The sequence below is a fragment of the Setaria italica genome, chromosome VI (assembly GCF_000263155.2).
Source record: "Setaria italica strain Yugu1 chromosome VI, Setaria_italica_v2.0, whole genome shotgun sequence".
In the NCBI taxonomy this organism is placed as follows: Eukaryota; Viridiplantae; Streptophyta; class Magnoliopsida; order Poales; family Poaceae; genus Setaria; species Setaria italica.
The window spans coordinates 14,344,128-14,370,921 of record NC_028455.1 but is presented as its reverse complement, the minus strand read 5'-3'; the positions used below and the strand labels follow the sequence as shown (position 1 = coordinate 14,370,921).

The 26,794-nt window shown below is 49.1% G+C and overlaps 3 protein-coding genes across 3 annotated transcripts; all 3 read right to left on the bottom strand.

Annotated features, from left to right (window-relative positions):
* Window positions 1–1,208: 1,208 nt before the first annotated feature.
* On the bottom strand, window positions 1,209–1,613 carry LOC106804385. Its single transcript, XM_014805357.1, has one exon. The coding sequence runs from the start codon at window positions 1,611–1,613 to the stop codon at window positions 1,209–1,211; it is 405 nt and encodes a 134-aa protein (XP_014660843.1).
* Window positions 1,614–2,964: 1,351 nt separating this feature from the next.
* LOC105914560 lies at window positions 2,965–4,371 on the bottom strand. The gene is made up of 5 exons (XM_012846802.1): window positions 3,998–4,371; window positions 3,716–3,914; window positions 3,473–3,607; window positions 3,223–3,324; window positions 2,965–3,171 (listed from the first exon to the last, which is right to left on the bottom strand). The coding sequence occupies exons 1-5, from the start codon at window positions 4,369–4,371 to the stop codon at window positions 2,965–2,967; spliced, it is 1,017 nt and encodes a 338-aa protein (XP_012702256.1).
* Window positions 4,372–18,205: 13,834 nt separating this feature from the next.
* On the bottom strand, window positions 18,206–20,586 carry LOC101785580 (probable metal-nicotianamine transporter YSL17). The gene is given in 4 exon segments (XM_012846801.1): window positions 18,206–19,538; window positions 19,639–19,773; window positions 19,890–20,148; window positions 20,274–20,586. Coding segments are annotated over 4 exon segments (2,040 nt in total).
* Between the last annotated feature and the right edge of the window lie 6,208 nt (window positions 20,587–26,794).

Here is a 26,794-nt window from a genome sequence, read left to right as displayed (position 1 = left end):
TTGGCTAGACTACAATGAGAAGATGATAGGCTCTTGCTATCCTTGGTGGTGTTGTATCATATATATTTGTGCATGTGATAATCTACCTTATTCATGATATCAATCTTTATGTCAAGGTTACCTTTCATATGCAATTCATGCTTCATGATAGGATTAGATCTGTTTACCTAGATAGAGAACTCTAGTCAGTTCACTGCTGATCCACAGATTGATAAACCTTGGATGGAATACTCTAAGGGAAAAGCTACGATGATCCGTGCGCTTGCAGTTCACAACTTGGCGTGCTAATTGATGTCAACACTTCTATGGGTTTGATGGTTTTGTGTTAGTCTAGATTCAGGTGGGCGTTGTTGCAGGCCTGCACACTAAGCTAGCCACCGTGATTGAGCAGCGGGTCGCAGGAAGCACCCGCCTACAAGATGTGACCAGAGAGCTCGAGGTGCTCCGAGGCGCGTCGGAGGCCCTGTGGGCCCACGTGTTCATGGGTGTGGCACCTAAGGGTCCACTCGTGGAGCAGCTCGGGGCAGCCCGTGGTTGGGTGGATGACCTGATTGCGGAGGCTCTCTATTAGGATACCCACATTGCCTTCACCTAGTGGCCTCGCACTACAACAGCGTGAACTTCGCCGCTGTTGGGAGCGGGTACGCAAAGAATCGTACTTCCGAGGAACTAACGCAGCTCGAGGAGATGGTGGCCCCTGGAGCGCAAGAGCTGGTCGGGCAGATCTCATTGGCTATTATCCGAGGTGAAGTTCCTCCCGAGGCTCCTACGGATGTTTAAGTCACCTTTTTCTCGCATTAGGCTCGTGGTAATGTAATGAACTTGGACGCTTCCTGTTGCAACTTTATTTTGAGAGATGATTCCCTTTTTTGCATGTGTTTTTGCCTTTGTCATTCTCCTTGCACCATGAAGTCTGAGGACTGGCTTGTGGGGGACTTTGTTTTGCCTTGGTCGGTCGAAAATTGCAGGTTGGGATCATGATGGGTGTACACAGGTGCGGCCGAGGAATGCCTATCCATGCAAGTAGCCAACACGAGCAGGTCTCACCGATTGCTTTCGTAGGTCAGAGCGAGCTGCTTGGCTAGGACCGTCTTAAAAATGAAATTGCAAACTTAATCAAGCACGTTGCTCTTTTTGATTGCCATGGCGCAAGGTGTTTGTACAAGTTTGAAAATCTAAGGGTACAAGCGATGTAGTTAGTCGATGTTCTAGGAGTTGGTGAGGACGTCGCCGTCCTCATCTTTGAGGCGGTAAGCCCCCGGGTGTAAGACCTCTACTATGGTGTAGGGTCCTTCCCAGGGTGGTGTGAGCTTGTGCCTGCCTTTGGTTGTCTGGACCATCCGGAGGACCAGGTCACCAACCTGAAAGGCCCAGCCTCTCACGCTCTTGTTGTGGTAGCACCGGAGGGCTTGCTGGTACTTTGCTGATCGGAGGAGCGTGACATCGCACGCCTTATCCAGCTGGTCGAGGACATCTTGGCGGGCCTCCTCCAACCTTTCCTCATCATACACCCTGACTCGAGGTGCTCCGTAGATGAGGTTGGTGGGTAGGATGGCCTTGGCGTCATACACCATGAAGAAGGGTGTAAAGCTCGTGGACCGATTCGAAGTCATTCTTAGGCTCCAGAGCACTGTGAGCACTTTGTCGGCCCATCACCCCATGAACTTTCGCAGTTTGTCGAAGATGCGTGGCTTGAGGCCTTGTAAGACCATGATGTTGGCGCGCTTGACTTGATCATTAGTGCGAGGGTGGGTCACAGATGCCCAGTCGACCCGGATGTGGTAGTCATCACTGAAGCACATGAATTTTCTTCCTGTGAACTACGTTCCATTGTCGTTGTTGATGGAGTTTGGGATGCCGAAACTGTAGACGATGTCGGAAAAGAACTCAATGGCTTCCGCGGACGTGACCTTAAGATGGGATTCGCCTTTATCCACTTGGTGAACTTGTCCACTGCCACAAGGAGGTGGGTGAAGCCCCCGGGCGCCTTCTTGAAGGGCCCTACCAAGTTGAGACCCCACACTACGAAGGGCCACATGATCGGAATGGTCTGCAGCTCTTGAGCTGGCACGTGTGTTTGCCACATGTAGTATTGGCACCCTTCACAGGTGCGGACGATGTGTTGGGCATCTGCCATCGCGGTGGGCTAGTAGAAGCCTTGATGGAAGGCTTTGCCCATGAGCGACCTTGGGGCTGCATGGTGGTTGTAGATGCCAACGTGGATCTCCAGGAGCACCTCCCACCCTTGGTTGGCGGGGATGCACTTCTGGAGGATGCCAGATGGGCTATGCTTGTACATCTCTTCCCCAACAATGACGAAGGCCTTTGCGCACCGTGTGAGGTGGCATGCCTCAGTGGTGTTGGTGGGGAGGGTGCCTTGCAAGAGGTAGTTGAGGAAGGGCGATGTCCAGTCCGGCTGGAGCACCGCGACCTTAGGGTCGGGGGTGCTCTACTCGACCCCCATGGCCGACTCTGATGTCGGCTCGGGGTGGGCTGGTTCTAGCGAAGGGGCGGGTGCCTTGGCGAGCTTGATTGACGGCTCATAGGCATCATTGACGAAGGCTACCGGAAGGAGCATGCTCATGGCTTGATGTGAGTTTCGCTAGGAAATCTGCGGTGAGGTTGTCACGCTTGTGTACGTGGTGGAGCTCGAGGCCATCAAATTTCTCCTCAAGCTTCCACACCTCTTGTAGTAGGCGAGCATCTTCTCATCACGATAAGAGGCCTCCTTCATGACCTGGTCGACGACCAACTCTGTGTCACCCCTGATGAAGAGGCCGCAGGCTTCAAGCTCGGAGGTGATCTTGAGGCCATGAATAAGGGCCACTTACTCCACCATGTTGTTGGTGGCGGGGAAGTGGAGGCGGATCGCGTACTTAAGGCAATCACCCCACACCCGCCACCATGAATGACCCATCAAAGTACATCGTCCAACACTCATAACTGGTGAGGGGTGGGAGGGGTCTAGGCCTCAGTCCACTCCGCAACGAAGTCTTTGAGGACCTGCGATTTGATCACGGACCTCGGCACGTAGCTGATCTGGTAGCCCATAAGCTCCATTGCCCACTTGGCCATGCGACCCGAGGTGTCGCAGTTCTGGATGATCTCCCCCAATGGCACCGACATCACCACCATGATCAGGTGGCTCTCGAAGTAGTGGAGGAGCTTGCGCTTCGCGATAAGGATGGCGTAAATCATCTTTTGGACTTAGGGGTAGCGTACCTTTGTGTCAGACAGCACTTCACTGATGAAGTACACCGGCCTCTGCACCTTGAGGACATGCCCAAGCTCTTCGTGCTCCATGACGAGGGCCGCGCTGACCACCTGGGTGGTCACGGAGATGTAGAGCAGCAAGGGCTTGCCCGGGGTTGGTGAGACCAAGGTCAGGGGTGAGGCCAGGAAGGCTTTGAGCTTGTTAAAGGCCTCCTGTGCCTCTTCATTCTAGTAGAACTGGTTGGATTTCTTCAGCAACTTGTGCAGGGGCATTGTAAACGTAGCAGTACTTGGAGCCTGCATTCTTGAGACTGAACGGCATTGTGATGTAGCAGTATGCGCCGAACGGGGTGATGAAGGAGGTCGCGAGCTGGTCGGATTCCATCATCGCGATCTAGCAACAGCCTGAGTAGGTGTCCAGGAAGCACAGGACCTCGCATCCTATGGTCGAGTCAACCACCTGATCAATGCGAGGCAAGGGATATGGCACCTTGGGGCATACCTTGTTCAGGCTCGTGTAGTCCACACACATGCGCCAAAAGCCATTCTTCTTCTTCACCACCATGGGGTTAGCGAACCACTTAGGGTAGAAGGCCTCCTTGATGAACCCGGCAGTGAGGAGGTGGGCGATTTCTTTGCCAATGGCCTTCCGCTTCTCGTTATTGAAGCAACGCAGACGCTGTTTGACAGGACTAGTATCCCTAGCATGTTAGAGGGCTTCCATGCTAAGATATCCCTATTTTCACATAGGAAGTGAACGAGCTCACCATCCTATTTGGCTGACAGCATGGTGCCGATCTGTGCCACCCTGTTGGAGTCCTCGAGGTCGATCTGGACCGCCTTGGTGTCCCGCGTGGGCTTGAATGCCCCCGATGTTGAGGCCTTGTTGGAGTCCGGGGCGACCTCCCCCGTGACCTGCTGAATTTCGAAGGACTTGAGGGTGCGGATCATCTGCATCACCAGCTCGCAGTTCTCCATGTCACAGAGAAGCGCAAACTCGTGGTTGGCGCTAACCGTGATCACGCCATGTGGCCCGGGGATCTTGAGATTAAGGTAGGTGTAGTTTGGGATCGCCATAAATTTCGCGTAACATGGCCTCCCGAAGATCATGTGGTAAGACCCTACGATGTCTACCACCTCAAAGGTGAGGATCTCCATGCGGAAGTTGGCCTAGGTTCTGAACATGATGGGTAGGTTGATCTACCCCAGTAGGACCACCTGCTTCCTCGGGATAACCCCATGGAAAGGTGCCCCAGTTGGTCAGAGCTCCAACCTCGGGATCTTCATGTCATCTAGGGTGGCGATGCACATGATGTTGAGGTTGGAGCCCCCGTCCATGAAGACCTTGGACAAGCGGGTGTTGGCGATAATTGTGGCCACCACAAGGGGGAGCCTCCCAGGTGCCCCAATGTGGTCGGGGTGATCCGTCCTATCAAAAATGATCGTCGTGTCCAACCACTTCAGGTAGGTCAAAATAACGGGGTCAATGCTTAACACCTATATAGCCATATTTTTCCTTTTATGGCCCCCATAGAAGTCGGAGCCCCAGAAGATCATGAGGCAGTCCTGGGGGTCGGGGAAGACATCTTCATCCCACGTATTGATGTTGGCAACTGGTTAACTGCTTCCCCTCGGCGCCAACCTTGAGGTCTCCCCTTAGGTAGCACTTCATGAGGTCGCAGTCTTTGTAGAGGTGCTTTACGGGGTAGCCATGATTCGGGCATGACCCCTCAAGCATCTTTTCGAAATGGTTGGGGGTTGTCTTGCCCCCCTTCTGTGGCTTGCCGGTGCGGTCGGTCACGTCAATGAGGTCATCATCATGGCACTTCTTGTTCTTCTTCTTCTTGTCGTCATGGTGGGAAGAATCTCCTTCTTCCTCGCCGCCATGCTTGGCTACTCCCTTTCCCTTATCGAAGATCATGACCACCGCCTCCTCACCGGAGGTGTGGTTGGTGGCGATGTCGAGCAGCTCCTTGGTGGAGCGGGGTTTGGCGCACCCGAGTTTGTGGACAACGGTTTCGCAGGTGGTTCCGGAGATGAACACCCTGATCACATCGGCGTCGATGACGTCGGGGAGCTTATTGCACTACCAGGAGAAGCGGCAGATGTACTCCTCGAGCATTTCCCTAGCTTCTACTTATAGCTCTTGAGGTTCCAAGAGTTGCAAGGTTGGGTGTACGTACCCTAGAAATTGCCGATGAAGATCCGGCGGAGATCGGACCAGCTATGGATGCAGTCTGGCTGAAGGTATTCAAGCTAGGCCCGAGCTGAATCTGCAAGGAATCTGGATAATGAAGTAGTTGTCATTGGAGCCACCGGCCGGGTGGGCAAGCCGATAGTCCTCCAGCCATACACTAGGGTTCATGTCCCCATCGTACTTGCTAGTGTTGGTTGGGGCACGAAAGCGCTCGGGAAAGGGCGTGGAGTGAATCCTTCTCCCAAATGCCTTTGGGCCCGAGCTATCTAGGGTTGGGGAGCGCGAGTGCTCCTAGTAGCGGTCATGGTGGCCACGGTGGTCATCGTGGTCGCGGTGCTGCTGATGGTCGGACTACGCGTGTTTGTGGTGCCGGGCCTGGATCATGCACCGTGCATTGTGGGCCCCGCCTAGGTGACTATGCGTCGAGGCAGCGGGTCGCCGCGGTGCCAGCACTCCCTCCGTGGGTTGGCTAGCCTTTTCCGGGCCAGCTGCGGGGGCGGTAGGGGTGCGGGAGGCTTGGGGGCCGCCCGTGCTCCGTGTTTGGTGGCTGCTGCTAACCTCTTGCCTTCATTGGAGGAAACTCTCCGCCTGTTGGACTACCGCGGTCTCGAGTAGCCCCTTGAGCTCACGATGAATGTGCAATCCCTCGTGGTCCTGTGACTCAGGGACCGAGCGTAGGATCATTGGGGCGACAGCCACATTTTGGCTGGCTCGGGCAAAGTGGTGGATGCCATTCTCATCACGCATGATCTGCTCATGCACGCGACAGGAACGGTCACAGACCGCTCCGCCTGCCTGCTCTCCATGCTGCTTGCTCAGCTCGGCGTGACCATGCTCCAACTACGCGCTTGCCATCCAGCTTCACCGCTTCGGTGGTGAGGCATTCCGCCTTCTTGCGGAGGTATGCCTCACGCTCCTCCGGCATGCACTGGAATGGCTGCAGGTGCTGCTCACTAGGAGGAGTGTGCTCGACGAGCTCTGCCATGAAGCACTCCCTTGACAAGCTACTGGTGGAGTGAACCTCCACGAGGTCATGGAAGGATGCATTGTTGGAGATATGGCCTAGTGGTAATCATAGAGATGATGATATTCCTTTGTATCCATGATTTATATTGTGTTCCTTGAATATCCATTAAGGACTACTTGAATGAATTGCAATTATGTGAATTGTATGTGAAACTCTTTACTTGTATGGTTATTCTAAAGTTGTCCCTAGTCGGAGTTCATGTGAAGAGACACATGAATATTAGACTAGTACATGTATTAGCTGATGACTATGTTTCACAAGTCATGGACATGGAGATGTCAAACTAATAATGTAGGCACATGTAGAGACATGTACTAAGACTGACCCAACGCGAGTTACATAGTTCTCTCTTTACACAACATGTACGCTTTGTTTTAAACCTGAGATTGTCGCATGTACTCAAGATATGGATTGACTTACTTAGGGGCTATCAAATGCTACACCGTAACTGGGTAGTTATAAAGGTAGCTTTCGGGTTTGTCAAGAAGCATGTTGTGAGGCATGGTCAGTCAAGATGGAATTTGCCCCTCTCTATTTGAGAGAGATATCTCTGGGCCCCTCGAGTGATCGGATCCGGAAATGCATGGCCATGCTACGTGAGGTTAAGAGTTAGGAAAAGGATTTCGAATCACAGCATCGAGAAAGAGTGGTCGGCTTGGAGCTAGACCAAATATCGTGAGGTAAAGGGAATAGCATGTACGTGATGTTGTGATGGTTCTTCTGATATGATTTTCGTGTGCGTATAGGAGTTAGCATGTCTTGCTAGAGGCCGCTACTAACTTTTGGCCGAGTAGGAGTACTCGGGCCATGTCTATACATATATGAACCTTTAGGGTAACACACTTAAAGGGATGGAAGCCCAATTCGGATATGATCTGAATTGGACCAAGTTTAGGAGTACTAATGGGCCTCGGACCAGAGGCCCGTTAGGGACCCCTATATATTGAGGGGTGGGGCGGCTTAGGGTTGAAGGCGATCAATCCTTTCGCACGAGCAGCCACCACGCCTCCCATGCCCTCGCCCTGTTGCAACTCGCGGACCTAGCAGTCCAGCTTGCGATGCTTCCTCCCCACACGTGTATACCTTGGAGGTGTTGCATCTGCAGCACTTGGACGAGCCGCCGCACGAGAGCCTAACGAGCTAACGATGAGCTTGATGAGCCGCGGCACGAGGAGGACATCGCTGCACGTGGACGAGCTGCTGAGGAGCTATCGACGTCAATGTGTTTGACTACACTACGTCGACACGAGATCGACTTCACTGCCCCGACGTGTTTCTACAACTTCCACACCTATGCGTTGAGTGGTAATCCTGTGAGCTATAACAACAGTTATACCTGGATTATGCGGTAGAAAAAAAAATTATTTTGTGCTAGCGTAGCCTACCTCGTATCCCAACATGCATGCGCGTACTTTGCCACTCCCATGAACATGATGTCCGCAGCGGCGGGATGGAGCTGGTGCTCGAAGTTTGGCTGGAAGAGCTGGGTGGTGTTCTAGAGTCTAAATGGCAGCTGAACGGTAGGGTCCTAGAACTCGCTCTCTAGGGAAGTGGGGCCTCCCCCCAGAGCTGGGTGAAGACGTTGGCCATCTCATAGAAGGTGCGCTGGTAGGCCTCCGACTCGGGGTTCGCCCCGAGGTGCGTGTCAATCTGACATGCTAGGGTGTCGTAGTCGATGGGCAGCGTGTAAACTCACCATGGAGCGGTGCCTCCATCAGCTCAAGCTGATCGGGACGCTCCTCCTCGTGGAGGCGCAGGTAGCCAAGTTGGTCGACGACGAAGTCCAGACTTCCGAAGAGGAAGTTTTGGGCTGGTAAGAAGCTAGGGATGAGCTGCAACTCACCCTCAGTGATGATGGCAAACTCAAGACTCCTGAAGTGAATGGTGTCGCTCAGGACGGAGCCACCGCCGGCGCTAAAACCGAAGAAAGCCATCGAAAGCTGGCAAAGAATGCGCGACTTCTCCTACCTGGCGCGCCAACTGTCGGTGTTTCGTACCGCTGACTAGTGATTGTACGTTGTGCTCTCCTCACTTTTGATGGCTAGTACACAAGAATAAGGGGCTTATACTAGTTTGGAAAGATCCCTACGTCCAGTTTTGGCAGGAGTCGTGTTCCCTGGATTGTGTGCACTGAGGCTTACAATGGGGTTCTTGCAAGCAGGTGTGCGATGAGTGAGTGTCTACGTGTGTGTGTGAGTTGTGAAGTCCAGAGAGAGAGAATGGAGGCTCAGTTCCCTTTATATAAGCTAGAGACCGGGTGATAGTTTTGGAAGAAATGATGGGTCTCCCGACCTCAGAGGTCGGGGACCATTTGGTGGTCGGAGTGGTGCGGCTCGAGATGGCGGTGTGGGTCCCTTTCTATGGGACCCTCTTGTCTTGTTCCCCTTTGTCGGCATTAGGTTCGTACAGTTAGCATAATAGCCCCTGTGCAGCATGGAGTGCTTACGCGTGACGTGGTCTGCACCGGGTCATGCCTCTGTCCCGTCCGCCAACCGCATGGCAGAGAACGGGACGGACACTGTTGTTGGCCTCTGTACCTGTAGCGGGTAAGCAGGCTCAGGTCAGCGGCGGGGCCCCAGCTTTCCCCGACCTGTTGGATGCCCTCATGGCCGCTGGACGTCGTGAGGTCTTGTCCTGGGCCCCGCTTCATACGCTAAGCTTGTGGCAGGCCTCCCATGACCGCCTTACCCTACCCCTGATGGGCCATCACGGAGGGGTTGGTCATGATGACGTCCTAACACCTATGCGCGCATACGGGCTGTGTGGCCTCTTCCCTCTGGCCGTCCTAATGCAATCCGAAGGGTGTAGCCTCACCTTTGGATCCCCTGATTAGAGCTCGGCACCCTCTACCAGGTCGCATCCCCGCATGGGCCATCATGGAGGGGCAGGGGTGCCACGTTTCGTATTTAATGCTCCAGGTATGGCCTCGGTTGCCCTTAGTCAAGGGGCAGGTGAAGCGCTTCGGGCCCCACGCGGGCCCTACCTCCGAGGTGGGTAGTACGGCGGGCCGCGACCTATTTTAGCGGACCTCGGGAGGTCAAGAGTGTTGGAGGTATGCCCTAGAGGCAATCATAGAGATGATGATATTCCATTTGTATCCATGATTTGTATTGTGTTCCTTGAATATCCATTAAAGGCTACTTGAATTGATTTGCAATTATGTGAATTGTGTGTGAAACTCTTTACTTGTATGGTTATTCTAAAGTTGTCCCTAGTCGGAATTTGTGTGAGGACACACATGAATATTAGACTAGCACATGTATTAGTTGATGACTATGTTTCACAAGTCATGGACATGGAGATGTTGAACTAATAATGTGGGCACATGTGGAGACATGTGCTAGGACTGACCCAACACGAGAAGTAGTTCTCTCTTCAAACAACATATACGCTTTGTCCTTAGACCTGAGATTGTCGCATGTATTCAAGATGTGGATCGACCTACTTAGGGGCTATCGAACGCTACGTCGTAACATGGTAGTTATAAAGGTAGCTTTCGGGTTTGTCAAGAAGCAAGCTGTGAGACATGGTCAATCAAGATGGGATTTGCCCCTCTCTGATTGAGAGTGATATCTCTGGGCCCCTCGAGTGATCAGATCCGAAAATGCATGGCCATGCTAGGTACGGTTAAGAGTTAACCTACAAAGGGATTCCGAATATCGTGAGGCAAAGGGAATAGCATGTATATAATGTTGTGATGGTTCTCCTGATATGATCTTCGTGTGCATATAGGAGTTGGCACGTCTTGCTAGAGGCCGCTACCGACTATTGGGCCGAGTAGGAGTACTCGGGCTATGTCTATACGTATCCGAACCCATAGGGTCACACACTTAAGGGGCTGGAAGCCCAATTTGGATGTGATCCGAGTTGGATTAGGTTTAGAAGTACTAATGGGTCTCGGACCCAGAGGCCCGTTAGGAACCTCTATAAATAGAGGGGTGGGGCGCCCTAGGTTTTACACCTCTTTGGCAAAACACATCTGTCGCGCCTCCCACGCCCTTGCCTATTGCAACTCACGGATCTAGCAGTCTAGCTTGCGATGTTTCCTACCTGCACATGTGGATACCTTGGAGGTGTTGCGCCTGCAGCACTTGGACGAGCCGCCGACGAGCCACGATGAGCCGCCGACGAGCCACGACGAGCCGACGACGAGCCGCGACACGAGGGCGATCTTGCTGGACGACGTGGACGAGCTATTGAGGAGCTGCTGGACGTCGACGTGATCGACTACGTATAACTACGCTGATCAACTTCGCTGCATCGACGCGAATCTACATCTTCCGCACCAGTGCGTCGAGTGGTAATCCCGTGATCCTTATACGGCAGCTTTCCTGGTTTACGCGGTAGAATTTTTGTTTTTTGTGCTAGTGTAGCCTACCTCGTATCCCAATAGTGGTATCAGAGTCGTAGCTGTTTAGTTTTGGATTTGGGATGTGTGCATATGGAGATATGCGAGTTTTCAATTTGATCTATGTCCTGGTTTCGTGTTCTTGCTGCAATGGTAGTATAACGACATACTCCTACCGGTCGGGTTTCCGCCATCGGAGTTAAGTGATACACGTAATTCCAGTTGCAGTGAGCGAAGATCAATGTGATTGGCCGAATCGAAATCCAGGTTCATACGCCAGGCGCATGAGATGTGCAATAGTAGATGGGATCTACTGCCGGGATCGGGATTTTGCCGTGTGCGTATACTTCGGTAAATCAGCCGTAACTTTTCGGTATGATCTCGGATCGGGGCAAATTTTATATGAAAATTGATCTACAGAAAAAGTTACACATGAAATTCAATGGCTTTGCCATTTTCGGTGAAATTAGATTTCCCAAATTCGGCTTGGAAAATGGAGTTTCGGGCCTCCGAAGTTTGGAACATTAGGACGCTTAACTCTGTTTTGCAGGATGTATGTATCTTGTGATCAGTATGGCCCCTTTGTGTATGTGATGCATGTGTGTAACTCATTCGTGACCTGTGTGTCGCGCGTACGGCAACACGGCAGGAGCCATATGTGTTGTCACCTTAATGTATTTAATGGTCTGCGTACCAATCTGTGATGATCCAAGCAACTATGTAATCTTCATTACTAGCTTCTTTACTAGCTATTAGGCGTAATAGCATATTCTAGTTCTTGGAGGACTCATCACCAGGAGGGTGGCGCACATGGAACATGGAGATGGAGATCACCATGGTGAACAGGTTCTTTGGAGATGAAGATCACCATATGAAAACGGGTCATACTGTGTCACAACTGTGTGAATGCTATTCTGTTTATGTTTTACTTTCTGCATGCTGTGATGTTAGAAGTGGAACGATCCCTCACAAAGTTTAAGTTAGTATACCCTCCAAACTAAAACTTGCACCATCCCATGTCTTGTACAATTAGTGGTGGGTCTATGAAATTAGGGTGCCACTAGTTTTCCTTGATTAGACGGATTTGTGTCGGACACTTACACGCATAAGGGGGTGTTTGCTTAACAAGGTTAACTTAACGGTTAAGGACCTTGGGGCATAAAGGTTGGGCACCGAGACATGGAGATGTCACCCAACAACAGGAGTCATATGTGATATGATTAGCAAAAGTTGCTTACCAATCTACCTTGTTTGCTAGCGGTGATGCTAAAGCTCACTAGTAGACTTGTTAGTTGTGGATCCTGAATCACTAAGTATCAATAGAGGGATATTGATTTTAGTGGGAGTAGATTCTGTTAAAATAGTTTAATGTGATTTTCTCTGTCATGGATACGTTTGTCTTAGTGTATTTTGCATTACTTTTGTTGTAGATTAAATGGCACCTAGCAACACCACACCGTTGCTTTGCGTTTGGTCCTTGAGAAGGACAAGTTGAATGGAACAAACTACTTGGATTGGATCCGTAACCTGAGAATTGTTCTCAGGACCGATAAAAAGGAAGATGTTCTAGACACCCCACTACCACCAGTACCTGCTGATGATGCATCTGCTGCCGTTAAGTCTGCTTACAAGAAGGCATTTGATGCTAATCTTGAGGTAAGCTGTCTTATGCATGCTTGCATTGAACCCGAGCTGCAGATGCAGTTCGAAACAAATCATGAGGTGCACGATATGATCGTGGCGCTCAAGGACATGTTCCAGACACAGGCTAGGACTGAAAGGTTCAATGTGTCCAAAGCCTTTCTGGAGTGCAAGCTAGCAGAAGGCGTAGCAGTAGGACCACATGTAATCAAGATGCTTGGTTACACTCAGCGATTGGAGAAGCTAGGCTTTCCAATGGGCAAAGAGTTGGCCACTGACTTCATTCTTTCATCTCTTCCGCCTAGCTATGGGAACTTCATCTCGAACTACCATATGCATGGGACGGACAAGGGTCTGAATGAACTGTGTGGTATGCTCAAGATAGCAGAGGTTGACATTAAGAAAAGCACTAGCAGCAGCCATGTGATGGCTGTACAGAACAAGCCTACCTCCAAGAAGCAGAGCAATTCTTGGAAGATGAAGGGTAAGGCTGGAGTGTCCAAGCCAAACCTAGCGCCCAAGGCTAAAGCTGGACCTGCTCCAGATAAAGAGTGCTTTTATTGTCACAAACCTGGTCACTGGAAGAGAAACTGCAAGCAGTACCTAGCTTCGTTGAAGAATGGCGGAAGTAAGAGTACTTCTACCTCAGGTACGCTTGTTGTTAATGTTATAGACAACATATTTCTCGCTGATACAATTATTAATTTTTGGGTATTTGATACCGGATCGGTTGCTCATATTTGCAATTCGATGCAGGGAATGATAAGAAGTAGAAGCGTGGAAAGAGGAGAAGTTGATTTCCGCATGGGCAATAATGCAAGAGTTGCTGCTTTGACCGTCGGGACGATGCAACTCCACCTCCCGTCAGGATTTATTATGGAGTTGAATAATTGTTATTTTGTTCCTAGTTTAAGTCGAAACATTTTATCTCCTTCATGCTTGATGAAGGATGGTTATTCATTTGCGAGTGAAAACAATGGTTGTGTGATCTCTAAGAATGATATGTTTATGGCTTTTACACCCATTGTGAATGGATTGTTTGTTTTAAATCTTGATGGTTCACCTGTCTGTAACGTAAGTGCTAAAAGGCCTCGGCCTAATGATTTGAGTCCTACCTACTTGTGGCATTGTCGTTTGGGTCATATAAGTGAAAAATGCATGAAGAAGCTCCATTCTGATGTACTTCTAACTTCGTTTGATTTTGAATCATACGAGACATGTGAGGCTTGCTTGCTAGGCAAGATGACCAAGACGCCTTTCACAGGTTTTCCTGAGAGAGCAGTAGAGTTGTTGGAACTCGTACATAGCGATGTATGCGGACCACTGAGCACGATGGCTAGAGGAGGATTCCAATACTTCATAACTTTCACTGATGATTTTAGTAGATATGGCTATGTCTACTTGATGAGGCACAAGTCTGAAACCTTTGAAAAGTTCAAGGAATTTCAGAATGAAGTTGAAAATCAGCGTGGCAAGAAAATTAAGGCCTTACGATCTGATCGTGGAGGCGAGTATTTGAGCCACGAGTTTAGCAATCATCTAAAGAGTTGCGGAATTGTTCCACAACTTACGACGCCTGGAACACCTCAGAGAAACGATGTATCCGAGCAACGTAATCGAACTTTGTTAGACATGGTTCGATCAATGATGAGCCAGTCGGACCTACCATTGTTATTTTGGGGATACGCTCTAGAAATAGCAGCTTTCACACTTAATAGGGTACCATCTAAATCCGTAGTTAAGACACCACACCATATGAGATGTGGACTGGAAAGGTTCCCAGTTTGTCTTTTCTAAAGATTTGGGGATGTGAAGTGTTTGTCAAGCGACTTCAGTCGGACAAGATCACACCCAAGTCGGATAAGTGCATTTTCGTGGGATATCCAAAGGAAACTTTGGGATATTATTTCTACAACCGGTCAGAGGGCAAAGTGTTTGTCGCTCGGAACGGGGTTTTCCTAGAGAAAGAGTTTCTCAAAGGAGAAAAGAGTGAAAAGACAGTGCATCTTGAAGAAGTTCAAGATGAGCCGATTGGGCAAGAATCAATGAGTGATGCTAACGTAGCAGAACAAGTTGAGATACCCATGGCAAGAGAAGCACCGCCACAACCACGAAGGTCGGTAAGGCTCCACGAAATGCGTGAAATATTATTATTGGACAATGATGAGCCTGTGACATATGCAGAAGCAATGATAGACCCAAACTCCAAAAAATGGCAGAGTGCCATGCAATCCGAAATAGAGTCCATGGGAGACAATCAAGCTTGGAACTTGGTTGACCCGCCTGATGGTGTTAAAGCCATAGAGTGCAAGTGGATCTATAAGAAGAAAAAGGACATGGATGGAAGTGTTCACATCTATAAAGCATGACTTGTCGCAAAAGAATATCAAGCTACTGGGGGAAAACCGGCAAAAGAGAACGATTATTATTATGCTATGCCTCGGCTATTGGATCTATCATGTATGCAATGATAAGTACTCGCCCAGATATTTCATATGCGCTAAGTATGACAAGCAGACATCAGTTTGATCCAGGTGAGAGTCACTGGACAGCGGTGAAAAACATTCTTAAGTACTTGAGAAGGACTAAAGATATATTCCTCGTCTATGGAGGTGAGGAGGAGCTCGTTGTAACAGGTTACACCGATGCTAGTTTCCAAACCGACAGAGATGATTCAAAGTCACAATCAGAATTTGTGTTCACGCTAAATGGTAGTGCTGTTAGTTGGAAGAGTTCCAAGTAGGAGACGGTGGCCGATTCTACGACAGAAGCCGAGTACATCGCGGCTTCGGAAGCCACGAAGGAGGGTGTTTGGATAAGGAACTTCCTCATTGAGCTTGGTGTGTTCCCGAATGCGTCCAGCCCATTGAATCTCTACTGTGATAACAATGGGGCAATTGCGCAAGCAAAGGAGCCAAGGAACCACCAGAAGAACAAACACGTAATGCGGCGATTTCATCTCATTCGAGACTTCGTTAACCGTGGTGAGATCAAGATATGCAAAATACACACGGATCTGAACATTTCTGATCCGTTGACAAAACCACTCCCGTAGGCTAAGCATGATGCGCATGTAAGAGCTATGTGTATTAGGTACCTTCTAGATTGACTCTAGTGCAAGTGGGAGACTGTTGGAGGTATTCCCTAGAGGCAATCATAGAGATGATGATATTCCATTTGTATCCATGATTTGTATTGTGTTCCTTGAATACCCATTAAAGGCTACTTGAATTGATTTGCAATTATGTGAATTGTGTGTGAAACTCCTTACTTGTATGGTTATTCTAAAGTTGTCCCTAGTCGGAGTTCATGTGAGGACACACATGAATATTAGACTAGCACATGTATTAGTTGATGACTATGTTTCACAAGTCATGGACATAGAGATGTTGAACTAATAATGTGGGCACATGTGGAGACATGTGCTAGGACTGACCCAACACGAGAAGTAGTTCTCTCTTTAAACAACATATACGCTTTGTCCTTAGATCTGAGATTGTCGCATGTATTCAAGATGTGGATCGACCTACTTAGGGGCTATCGAACGCTACGCCGTAACAGGGTAGTTATAAAGGTAGCTTTCGGGTTTATCAAGAAGCATGCTGTGAGACATGGTCAATCAAGATAGGATTTGCCCCTCTCTGATTGAGAGTGATATCTCTGGGCCCCTCGAGTGATCGGATCCGAAAATGCATGACCATGCTACGTACGGTTAAGAGTTAACCTATAAAGGGATTCTGAATCACAGGATCGAGAAAGAGCGGTCGGCTTGAAGCTAGACCAAATATCGTGAGGCAAAGGGAATAGCATGTATATAATGTTGTGATGGTTCGTCTGATATGATCTTCGTGTGCATATAGGAGTTGGCACGTCTTGCTAGAGGTCGCTACCGACTATTGGGCCGAGTAGGAGTACTCGGGCCATGTCTATACGTATCCAAACCCATAGGGTCACACACTTAAGGGGCTGGAAGCCCAAGTCGGATGTGATCCGAGTTGGATTAGGTTTAGAAGTACTAATGGGTCTCGGACCCAGAGGCTCGTTAGGAACCTCTATAAATAGAGGGGTGGGGGCGCCCTAGGTTTTACACCTCTTTGGCAAAACACATCTGCCGCGCCTCTCACGCCCTCGCATGTTGCAACTCACGGATCTAGCAATCCGGCTTGCGACGTTTCCTCCCTGCACATGTGGATACCTTGGAGGTGTTGCGCCTACAGCACTTGGACGAGCCGCCGACGAGCCACGACGAGCCGCCGACGAGCCGCGGCACGAGGGCGATCTTGCTGGACGACGTGGACGAGCTGCTGATGAGCTGCTGGACGTCGACGTGATCGACTACGTACGACTACGCTGATTGACTTCGCTGCATCGACGCGAATCTACATCTTCCGCACCAGTGCGTCGAGTGGTAATCCCGTGATCCTTATACGACAGCTTTCCTGATTTACGCGGTAGAAGTTTTTGTTTTGCGCTAGTGTAGCCTACCTTGTATCCCAACAAAGAGATGAGCCGCGGTGGTACATGGGGCGCTCTTAGAATGCAAGGCTTCTTCATGCGTTAGGTGTCTTCGACTTTTCCCGGGACCCATCACATCTAAACAATATTTCAGAATGATAAACACTTAAGTTTCGACTTAACAGGCACAAATCAATATACACAAGTTATTTTGGGATTAAACTAAGTTGAATGAATATATTATAGTTTAGAAGAATTTAGGGAAAACAATTAAGTTATTCAGAGTTTGAATGAATAACATATAAATTTTGAAAAGTTGTACGTGGGTCTAGTCCAAAATTCTTTATTTTTTAAATTATGGGGAATCTCGGCTTGGGTCTGATTTCCTGGCCAACTGCTGCTGGAATGATAGTGGGCTGAGGGGCGAAAGAACTTGGCCCCATAGGCCGGTTAGCAGGCGCACGACGGTCAAGGTGAACAACATGATATCAACCATCGTAAAATACCGGTTCAAAACGGTAACCTTAAAAAAAATGGGAACCGACCCAAATCGTTTTGATAATTTTTATCTTTTTCCAATAACCATTTTCATTTATCCCTCAAAATTGGTAAAATCTCGAAAAAGGTTCTTGAAATTGAAAATTAGCGTCTTTGTTTTCATCCTACTTGCCAGCAACAACGAATTAAGCACCTAACTTCTGTGATGCCATTAGGGCTGGATGGTTTGGCACGTTAGCCTAATGAGTGCAAATTTATGATTACCATCTCAATATATATGACATATAAAAAATAGTTATTATAATACCCTAAATTAATTATAAAATCCACCATGTATGGAGCATATGGCCGGCTCAGCTTGACTTTGATGGCTCGGCTCGACTTTAACAGCTCAGCTTTCTATGTTGTACTTTTACCCTTTTAGTCGTTTGGCTCGCGAGCTGGCTCAAGTCAGCTCATTAACAAAACGAGTAAAAATATCTGCTCGGTTCGTTAAAAAATTCACCGAGCTGAGCCGAACCACGAATGAGCCGAGCCAGCTTGAGAGTTTCATGCTCGGCGTCCGGCCCTAGATGCAATGCTTGATGACGCCAAAAGACCAAACCCGGACGCCATCAGCAAAGTGCGCTTGCTTGGCGAGTGGTACGCTGGCACGACGCAAGTGCACTGAAGGTGACGGCAATTGCTTTTTGAGAAGAATAGGGAATTGCACTTTGGGTCAGAAGTAAACGTGATAAATTATCTTGCAAATCTTTTGGTATATTCATGTTGCATTCCCTCCTAATATTCTGCAGAAATGGCATGCTCCAAATGAGCTCTTGTACAATTACGACTTCGACATGGGATGTGCTGCGAGGTAAGCATCCAACTCGGCGTTCACAGGTTGGGAGAAGAACTTGATGCAGATCGGTGCCTGCGCCTTGAAGAACGTGAGCATGGACGGCACCGTCGACCCGAGGCCGTCCCCGCATATGAGCCCCGACGCCACCGCCGCCGACAGCATCCGCGCGCCACTGCGGTCGGCGCGCTTTCACAGGCACAGCGCCAGGCTCCCCACGGCCATGCCGACGGGCATTTTGGGTGGCGCGAAGAACGCCACGGCCACGCCGACGGTGCTCGGGATGTAGGCCAGGGCGCGCCACCGCCTCCGCTCGGCAGCCTCCCGCGCCGCGCTCAGCGCCAGCGCCAGCGCGAAGAAGAGCCCGCACAGGAGAAGGCTGTGCCGCGGCAGCCCGTGCCGGCTGCCGGCGCTGAGCACGACGATGCCCCGGTACACCTCGGCGTAGGGCGCGTCGGCGTCGTCCAGGTCCAGGACGCCCATGTCGTACACCCTGTAGAACACCCAGAAGACGACCGGGTTCACCACGCACCCGAGCGCCGTGCCGACGACCTGGCCCACCAGCACGACGCGGGGCGAGGTCAGTGTCAGATACCCCGTCTTGAGGTCCTGCGCGAGCTCTGATGCGCCGGAGACGGCGGCGGCGACGATCCCGCACGCGACGAGCCCCGCCACGACGCCGCCGCGCTCGGCGCCGACGCACGAGCCGACCACCAGCAGGGCGACCTTGCCGTAGGTGGTCGACAGGTTCATGTCCGTGATGCCGGCGCCGTACGCGTTGCAGAAGGCGAGAGCCGGAGTGACGAGGTACGCGAGCGCGACGTGGTGGTACCTTAGCTGCGGGTACAGGCGCGGGACGCCGGCGGTGGAGACAGCGGCCAGGGCGGCGTAGGCCGCGACGGCGACGCCGCCGGGGATCATGTCCCGGAGGAACACCTGCGTCCGCCGCCGGTCGTCGAAGCTCTTCATGGTCCGCTCGGTGGCGCACAGGCACCGGCCCGGCGGCGGGCCGGCGAGCGTCGCCGTCTGCACACGGGACCGCCGCTTCAACAGAAGGTAGAGGGTCCGGACCAGCGCCGTGATGAAGGTGAAGAGGCTGTCGGCGAGGATCATGGACACGCCGATGAGCACCTTGTAGCCCGTGATGCCGCTGAGACTGCTGGGTTCCAGGTTCTCCGGGTACCACTGCCCCTCCTTGGTCTCAATGCACGGCCACAGGATGCCCCACGAGAGGATCGAGCCGGCGAGCATCGAGACAGTGATCATCGGCGGGCAGAGCATGCCGACGCCGACGTTGGTCGTCGAGAAGTCGAAGTAGAACCTGATATGTATGTTGGCATCATGGATCATCAGCATTTTTATTACAATCGCCAAAACAAATTAAGGAAACTATTACTGTATATCTTAAGCATCTCGCTTACCCCCGGCGATATGCGGTCATGCCGAATGTTGGGAAGACTTGGAAGCCGCAGTCCTTCCCGCCGGCGAAGAACCACTGGAAAAGAGGCCACAGGACGGTGGCTCCCAATGATTTGAACAGCGTGAACACCTGCTGCCTGTGTTCAGAACCAAATGCAAACTTATTATTATCGTTCCATTGAAACAGTGGTTATATGCACTTATGCAGACGAGCAAATGATCATCCCGACCATAATTCACAGAGTTTGCTTACCTAACTTGCCTGGCGACATGAGGAGTGTGGAAGCTGTTGATGAGGTGAGCCGTAGCGGTGCCACTCGGGTACGTTAGCCGATGCCGGATGATCATCAGCTCCCTCAGCGGCACGATCATGAACAGGCCGGCAAAGTTGATGAGGAAGAGGAAGGCCATGAGCCGCCCGATATTGGGCTCTTCAACGTTCTTCTGGTCGCTCCCAACATGTCCGTTGTCCCATTTCCGGCTCATCCCAAGAATGTAAGTGCCAAATCCACCTAAATAAAATTTACAAACGTAGCAACAATCATAAGAAGTACCAATAAAATCGATCGGGTGCTTGTTACAGCAATAGTAGTTAATAATTCGGTTCAAATGTTGTTCAGCACGCAAAGACACGTACTGTACGCGATGCCGGAGCAGGCGACGACGCACGTCTGGATGACGGTGTTCTCCTGGCGGGTGAAGGGGAGGTGCGGCACGCCAAAGACGTCGTTGACACGTATCCAAGCCCTGGCGACGAAGAACCCCAGGAGGCCGGCGGGGATGCTGAGCGACGGGAGGAACTCCGAGGTGAGGTTCAGCTTCATGGCGACGACGCTGACGACCGTCCCGAGGACGAGGCTCACCGCGATGGACCGCACGGTGATCGTCTCCGACAGCGTCGGCAGGGGCTCCGCCTCGAAGGCACGCTCCGTCGACGCGCCGTCGTTCATGTCGCAGAGGGATCCCATTTGCTACGGTCCTCGGGTGCGCGTTGTGATTTGTGAGATGGATGGAAATGGGAGGGATGCAGGGGTGATATATAGGGAGGGGAGTAGTTGCGTACTTGCACGGTTGGTTAAAGCCGTTTGGAGCGAGCTAACGCGCTGCTGCCAAGTATAGTCCCGTTTTAGCTCGCTTTTGTTACCCTTGAGCCTTAACTCGTTTATTTAGCAGTTCCGTTGGTTAATTACCGGTTGGGTGAAAGCAAACAGAAACCAATGCAACGCTAAACAGCTTTTGCTTTCAGTTTCCGGAAATCACAACGGAGGAATATATATGCAGGTCATGAAAATGATGGAAAATACAAATTAGGTTACTTATATCTAAAATGCGTGACCAGACCCTTGATTTGTAAACACGACTACAGGAGCTATCTATTACCTTAATATTTATATGAGTTAAAGGTCCTATGAGTTGCCACGTTATTCTTTGAAATATCTTTTATTTTTTTCATAAAGCAAGCATGCAAGAGAGCTGTTTATTATAATAATGTAGAAAATAATTTAACCCATGAAAGATCTACACCACTGACTGTCATAGGCCCAAGTTATAACCACAATATGTTGGTTTGTTTGTTCAATTGTGGATATATGTATATAGATGGTCGTTCGTTTTGTTCTACTTGTTTGGGGTCTCATTTTTGGTGCCCATTCGTTTTAATCGTCATGGTTAGTACTCCATCAGTTCTTAAATATTTCTTTTCATAATGGTTGACCGTTCATTTTATTTTAAAAAAATCTAATACAAATATACAAACATTCTAATTATGCTTAAAGTATCTTGGATAAAACAAGTCAAAAAATAATATTTATATATAGGCGAATGGTCAAAGCATTATGTTCAAATGTCAATGATGGCAAACTATTAGAAATGGAGGGAGTAGTACTATTTTTTTTGTGTGTGTTGGACTCCTAGAGCAGGGACGGCTTAGATTAGATTGGTAGCAGTGTCTGATGACAGCTTAGTCGACACTTCCGTTTCTTGTGAGGGAAAGTATCAAAAAACTTATGGATTAATCTATTGAAGTGCCTAGGATTGGAGGGCTCTCGGACCCTGAGGGCTAGTTTGGCAGCCTGCTTCCCCGCAGGGTTCCCAACCTTTCCCTTGCGGAGGAAACCCGCATGGATTGTTTCCACGGGCCACCGAATCGGCGCCTTTAGAAGCTTTCTACGTGGGGGACACCAACCTGAGCGAGCCTAAATTCCCCGCGGAAACATGCCCGACCTACGGAGACCATGCAACGCTCCCCATTTCCCCATCCCTCCTCTCGCTCCGCTCGACTCGCACGAGCAAGAGTGCGCCACCGCCACCTGCTGATCTCCCCCTTCAATGTCGCGTCCCCAGCTTCTCCTGCACCATTGACTCCACTGCCACCTCCTCCTCCACCCACATCTCCTTGGCCCCCACTAGGGTTTCTTCTCTCCTCTCACACGTGACACCTTTTCTTGTAGATCTGTGGAGACTACAACCACGAATGGAGAAAATGAACGGAGGAAGATCCTAGGCGTGGGCTCACGTAGGGAGCAGACAATCTGACACGCTCTCCTCTCCCTCCTCCATGACCACTCCCAGGTCGACCTCTCGTTCCACTCCCTCCTTCAGATTTTGGAGTTGGAAGCTTAACTTGGAGCTAACCATTTTCTTTGTGTTACTTGTAGTGCTCGCAATGTATGATCTGAGAAACCCTGCTACCTTGTTCTATGTTGTTGCCTTTTTATGTCACTTGGGAACAAAAGGAGAAGGAAAATGCAATGGCAGGGCCAATGAAGCTTGGAGCTAAAGTCATAAATTCTTAGTGCCAAAGTTCACAGTGAAGTGACTTTTATTCCATTTTATCTTTTATTGTCTGTCCGGTTTGTGAATGAGATGACCTTCTGCGACATAATGATGAATGGACTAGCTTGATAGTATTTGAACTAAATTTTGCATGAATCGACTTATCTTGAATAATTCATCATTCCATAATGTTACATGCAGTTTTTCTCACTTTCTCACTTTACTTGTGTGTTTTATGATTTCTCATGCTGCTCACTTTTTTCCATTACTTGTTTTTTTGTTTTTTCATGAGTTTGCATATGTGTTTTTTTTTCAATCTATGGTGGTGGCTAAGTATGTTGTCTTACGTAGCAAATATGCGTTCATGTTGAGCGTACAAAGGAAGTATGTTGTCTTACGTAGCAAATATGCGTTCATGTTGAGCGTACAAAGGTTCCCTGAAATTTGCCTTCCAAACTGCAACAGGGAGATTCTACACGAAGCGGAGGGTGTCCAGATTATTCCCTGGTGGGGGTTTTATTCCCTGGGTTAATTAACTCCAGCTGCCAAACTAACTTTGAGCAGGCCTGTTTAATATGGCTCCAACTCCAAATTCCAATCTTGAGTTGGGTAGAGCTAGCTAAACATCCCAACTCCACCAATTCATGGAGCAGCCTAACTTCATGGAGTTGAGGGAGCTATAGTTCATTTATTTGCTCATTCGCAACTGCAGGACCCTCGTAGATCCTAACCCAAGAAAACGGTTCATTTATTTTTTTTATCTGAACACCCGATGCCTCCGCAGTCCGCACCCGACCGCGCCCGGTCCCGTCCTGATGCTGCGCCTAGGTCACGCCTCAGGGTGGCAAAATCCCCAATGGGGACGGAGCCCCGCGGTGACCCGCCCCGAATTTGACGGGGATGGGGGGACGTTTTTTCCCGCGGGGACGATGGAGCGGGGCCTGAAATGTTGGCATGGCGGGGCCGGGAGGCAAAGGGCATGTTTGGTGTCCTGGACGAGGGTAGCCTGGCTCGTACCAGCCAGCTAGGCTCCCCGGAGCCAAGTCGAGCGCATGCAAGACCTCCTTGTTTGGTTGAGTGCGTGCAATGAGCCAGGCTCGTCAAAGACAGTGTTGTGTTGCCTGAATGTACTCCAAATTTAAAAGAATAGATGCAGGGAATGATGTTTGGTTAGTCACATGCAACAAGATGAGGTTACCCCCTGCATGCAGTGGTAAGAATACCACTGCCTTGTTCAGCACAAGGAGGTAACCATAACTACAATGACAGATACTTGCAAACGTGATCGACATTACAGCAACTTGCAAACCAAAAAGGTTGAACAACTATAATTACATCTTTAACATTCCATAATTCTATTTTCTTCGGAGCAACAGGTTCATGTGATGCAGTTGGCTTGACCTCTTTGTTTTGAAGATCGTAGAAGGCTGCAAATGCTTCTTCACTTGACTTGTACTTCTTGTGGCAAGCACCCTTGTAGCCACTGACCTGAGCATGGGCATCAACCCAATTGGAGTAAACTCCAGGTTGTCGGCCAACATGAACAACATACCAGGCCATAGATGTCTACAATTCATGAAACATTAGTAACATATATAAATATAAAGATGCATATGATATGAAGATTACAAAGGATCACATCATAAGGTTAGAAAGGGCCACAGCAAGCATATCAGGAACATGTGCTCAGACAGACAGAAAGGATCAAGAACAGACCAAAATCAACAAGCAAGAACCATCAACAGACAGGATCAGGCACAGGCAACATATGAATCAGACAGGAAGTATATCATGAGCAAGGTATCAGGAAATAAAAGCATATCATGAGCAAGGAATCAAGAAGAAGCATATCAACAGCATATCATCATTGGCATGGACATGTGCTCAGACAGACACAATAGGCACAATAGACACATGCTCAGTTTAATATCTCACTCAGACATAATAAGATGACTTCATAGTAGGCCAATCTAAGTCAGGCAACTATATGCTACAGTTAGCCATATAGTTAGGAGACAGGATCAAGTCAAACGTCCAAAAGAATGCAGGGTCATGTCAACTGCACAAAAGGCCACCAGATCAGCCAACAGGTATGCACAAAAGAAGCCACAACTGCACCAGCTCATCCAAAAGAATCACTGCCCAACTAGACCAGCTCAACCACCATGCCCAGGCCCTCACATGTAGTAGTTTTTGTCCAAGTAGGTACTTAGCCAAAGAACACGGTGTGAGTCAGACATTTGCACAAAAGCAGATCCCTGGGCCTTATTGTTAAGCAGGTGACCATATGCAACCATTAGAGCTTCCTCACTGAACCCTGGCATGTACATCAGTGCACCGTACAAGTCAGGGTGGGAATCCTCAACCTTGATAGAACGTATAGCATCTGCAACATTGTTCACTGCATCAGTCATGTCAGTGAACACAAGGACATCATCATCTAATAGCATGGACCTCTTTCTCTTGCTTCCAACAAGTGGTTCTAACTTGGAAACATAAGCTGCCTCAGGCTTGCCACTCTTAAGGTCCTCAGGCAGGTCATGCTTCATTGGGCTGTCAGCAAAGTCAGAAGGACTACCAAGAGCCTCATTTGACCCAATAGCATACTTACCTGTTGCCTGACCATTACCAAAGATGACCATCATCTCCTGGTAGTGATGAATTGGCTTGTTCAGGTACTCAGCATCTTTGGGGTGTGCCTGCCATTACAACAACTGAAGTTAGATATTGAAACTGCTGAACATTGAAGAAAGAAAATAGCAACATTACTACATACATTGATGTGGCCATTCTAGTGCTCCTCCTCAAGGACAATCATGGAATTGTCCCCATCCCACAGAGCTCCACTCAGCTCTCTCAGCTTTGAGATTTTAACTCACCTCTACCTCCACTTCCTCAAGTGGTTATACACCTGTGTGCCAGTGACTTCATTGCCACTGAACTCATGTAGAGCCTTGACAACCTGATTGAGGTGGACTTCTTTGAAACCTTTATCAGTCCTGACACCGGTTGAAATCAGCTGGCACATGCGGCGAAGAATAAATCCAGACATCACATCTGTCCACCTCATAGCAGGTCTCTGCTAAGCACCACCAGGAACAACCCTAATAGCCCCAACAGGCCCATCATCCCCAACAGCCCCAACAACCCTACCAGGGAACACAAGCTCATTAGCAGCAAGGATCTCAGCATTCATCTCCTCAGCCATTCCTATTTCCAATTGCGACACCCCCACTCAGAAACAGGAACAACATAGTTGGTGAAACATCATTGCATGTGTCATCTGGCCTATGTCATCAATATGCATTGCACTCAAGAGGAAAATAGGAATAAAAATTCATCATTGCACATGTCTCATGCCTTAGTTATAAAGAAGTATCAGTTCTAAGGAAGTATCAGGGAAAATAAAATCATCACTGCAAATGTCTCAAGCCTTAGGTCTAGTGTAGTATCAAAATTGGTGTAACATAATTGCATATGTCCAATGCCTTAGCTATATTGTGTAATGAAATAAGTAAAATCATCATTGCAATTGTTCAATGCCTTAGAACAAAAATAAACAATAGTGTTCAACATAGATAGAATACAAAACAGATACATCTTAGATGTGAGAGTTGCCCCTATTGGACCACATGTGATGAGCCCATTCATCCCTACTGTGAGTCCAAACAGCATTGTCATCCATCTGGACCCCATGTCCAGGACTTGCATTATTGTTGGCCACCCATGAGAACTCAGCAGGAACTACCTCATCAACCCTATGCCCAAGTATCCAATTATGCAATATGCAGCAAGTAAGTACTAACTTCACTTATGTCTTGCAGGGATGAAATGGTTTATTATCAATCATGCAAAAATGGTTCTTCAAAGCACCAAAAGCCCTTTCAACAGAAACTCTCAGACTTGAATACCTCAAATTAAACAACTCCCTTGGGTTGGTTGGGTAGTTCCTAGGACCATACTCTTTCAGATGGTACCTAGTACCATGGTAAGGAGGAAGGAATCCAGGACGACAAGCATATCCAGCATCTACTAAGTAGAATTCTCCTATAACAAGTACAAAAATGCATTAAGTCCATTGTTATGAAGTTACAATTTTTATTTAGGTACCCAATTCAGCTAATTACCTGGTGGAACCCTTAACCCATCCTCCCTCTCTAGTGCATCAGCAAGAATAGTAGCATCATGAGCAGACCCTTCCCAACCAGCTAAGACATAAGTAAATTTCAGATCAAAGTCAATAGCAGCAAGAATATTTTGTGTGGGGTAGTGCTTCCTTCCCCTAAATGCTGCTTGGATCTTGGCTGTCACTCTAGCATATACATGAGTCCCATCTATTTCCCTAACACAGTCCTACATGAAAACCCATACATGCTTGTTACA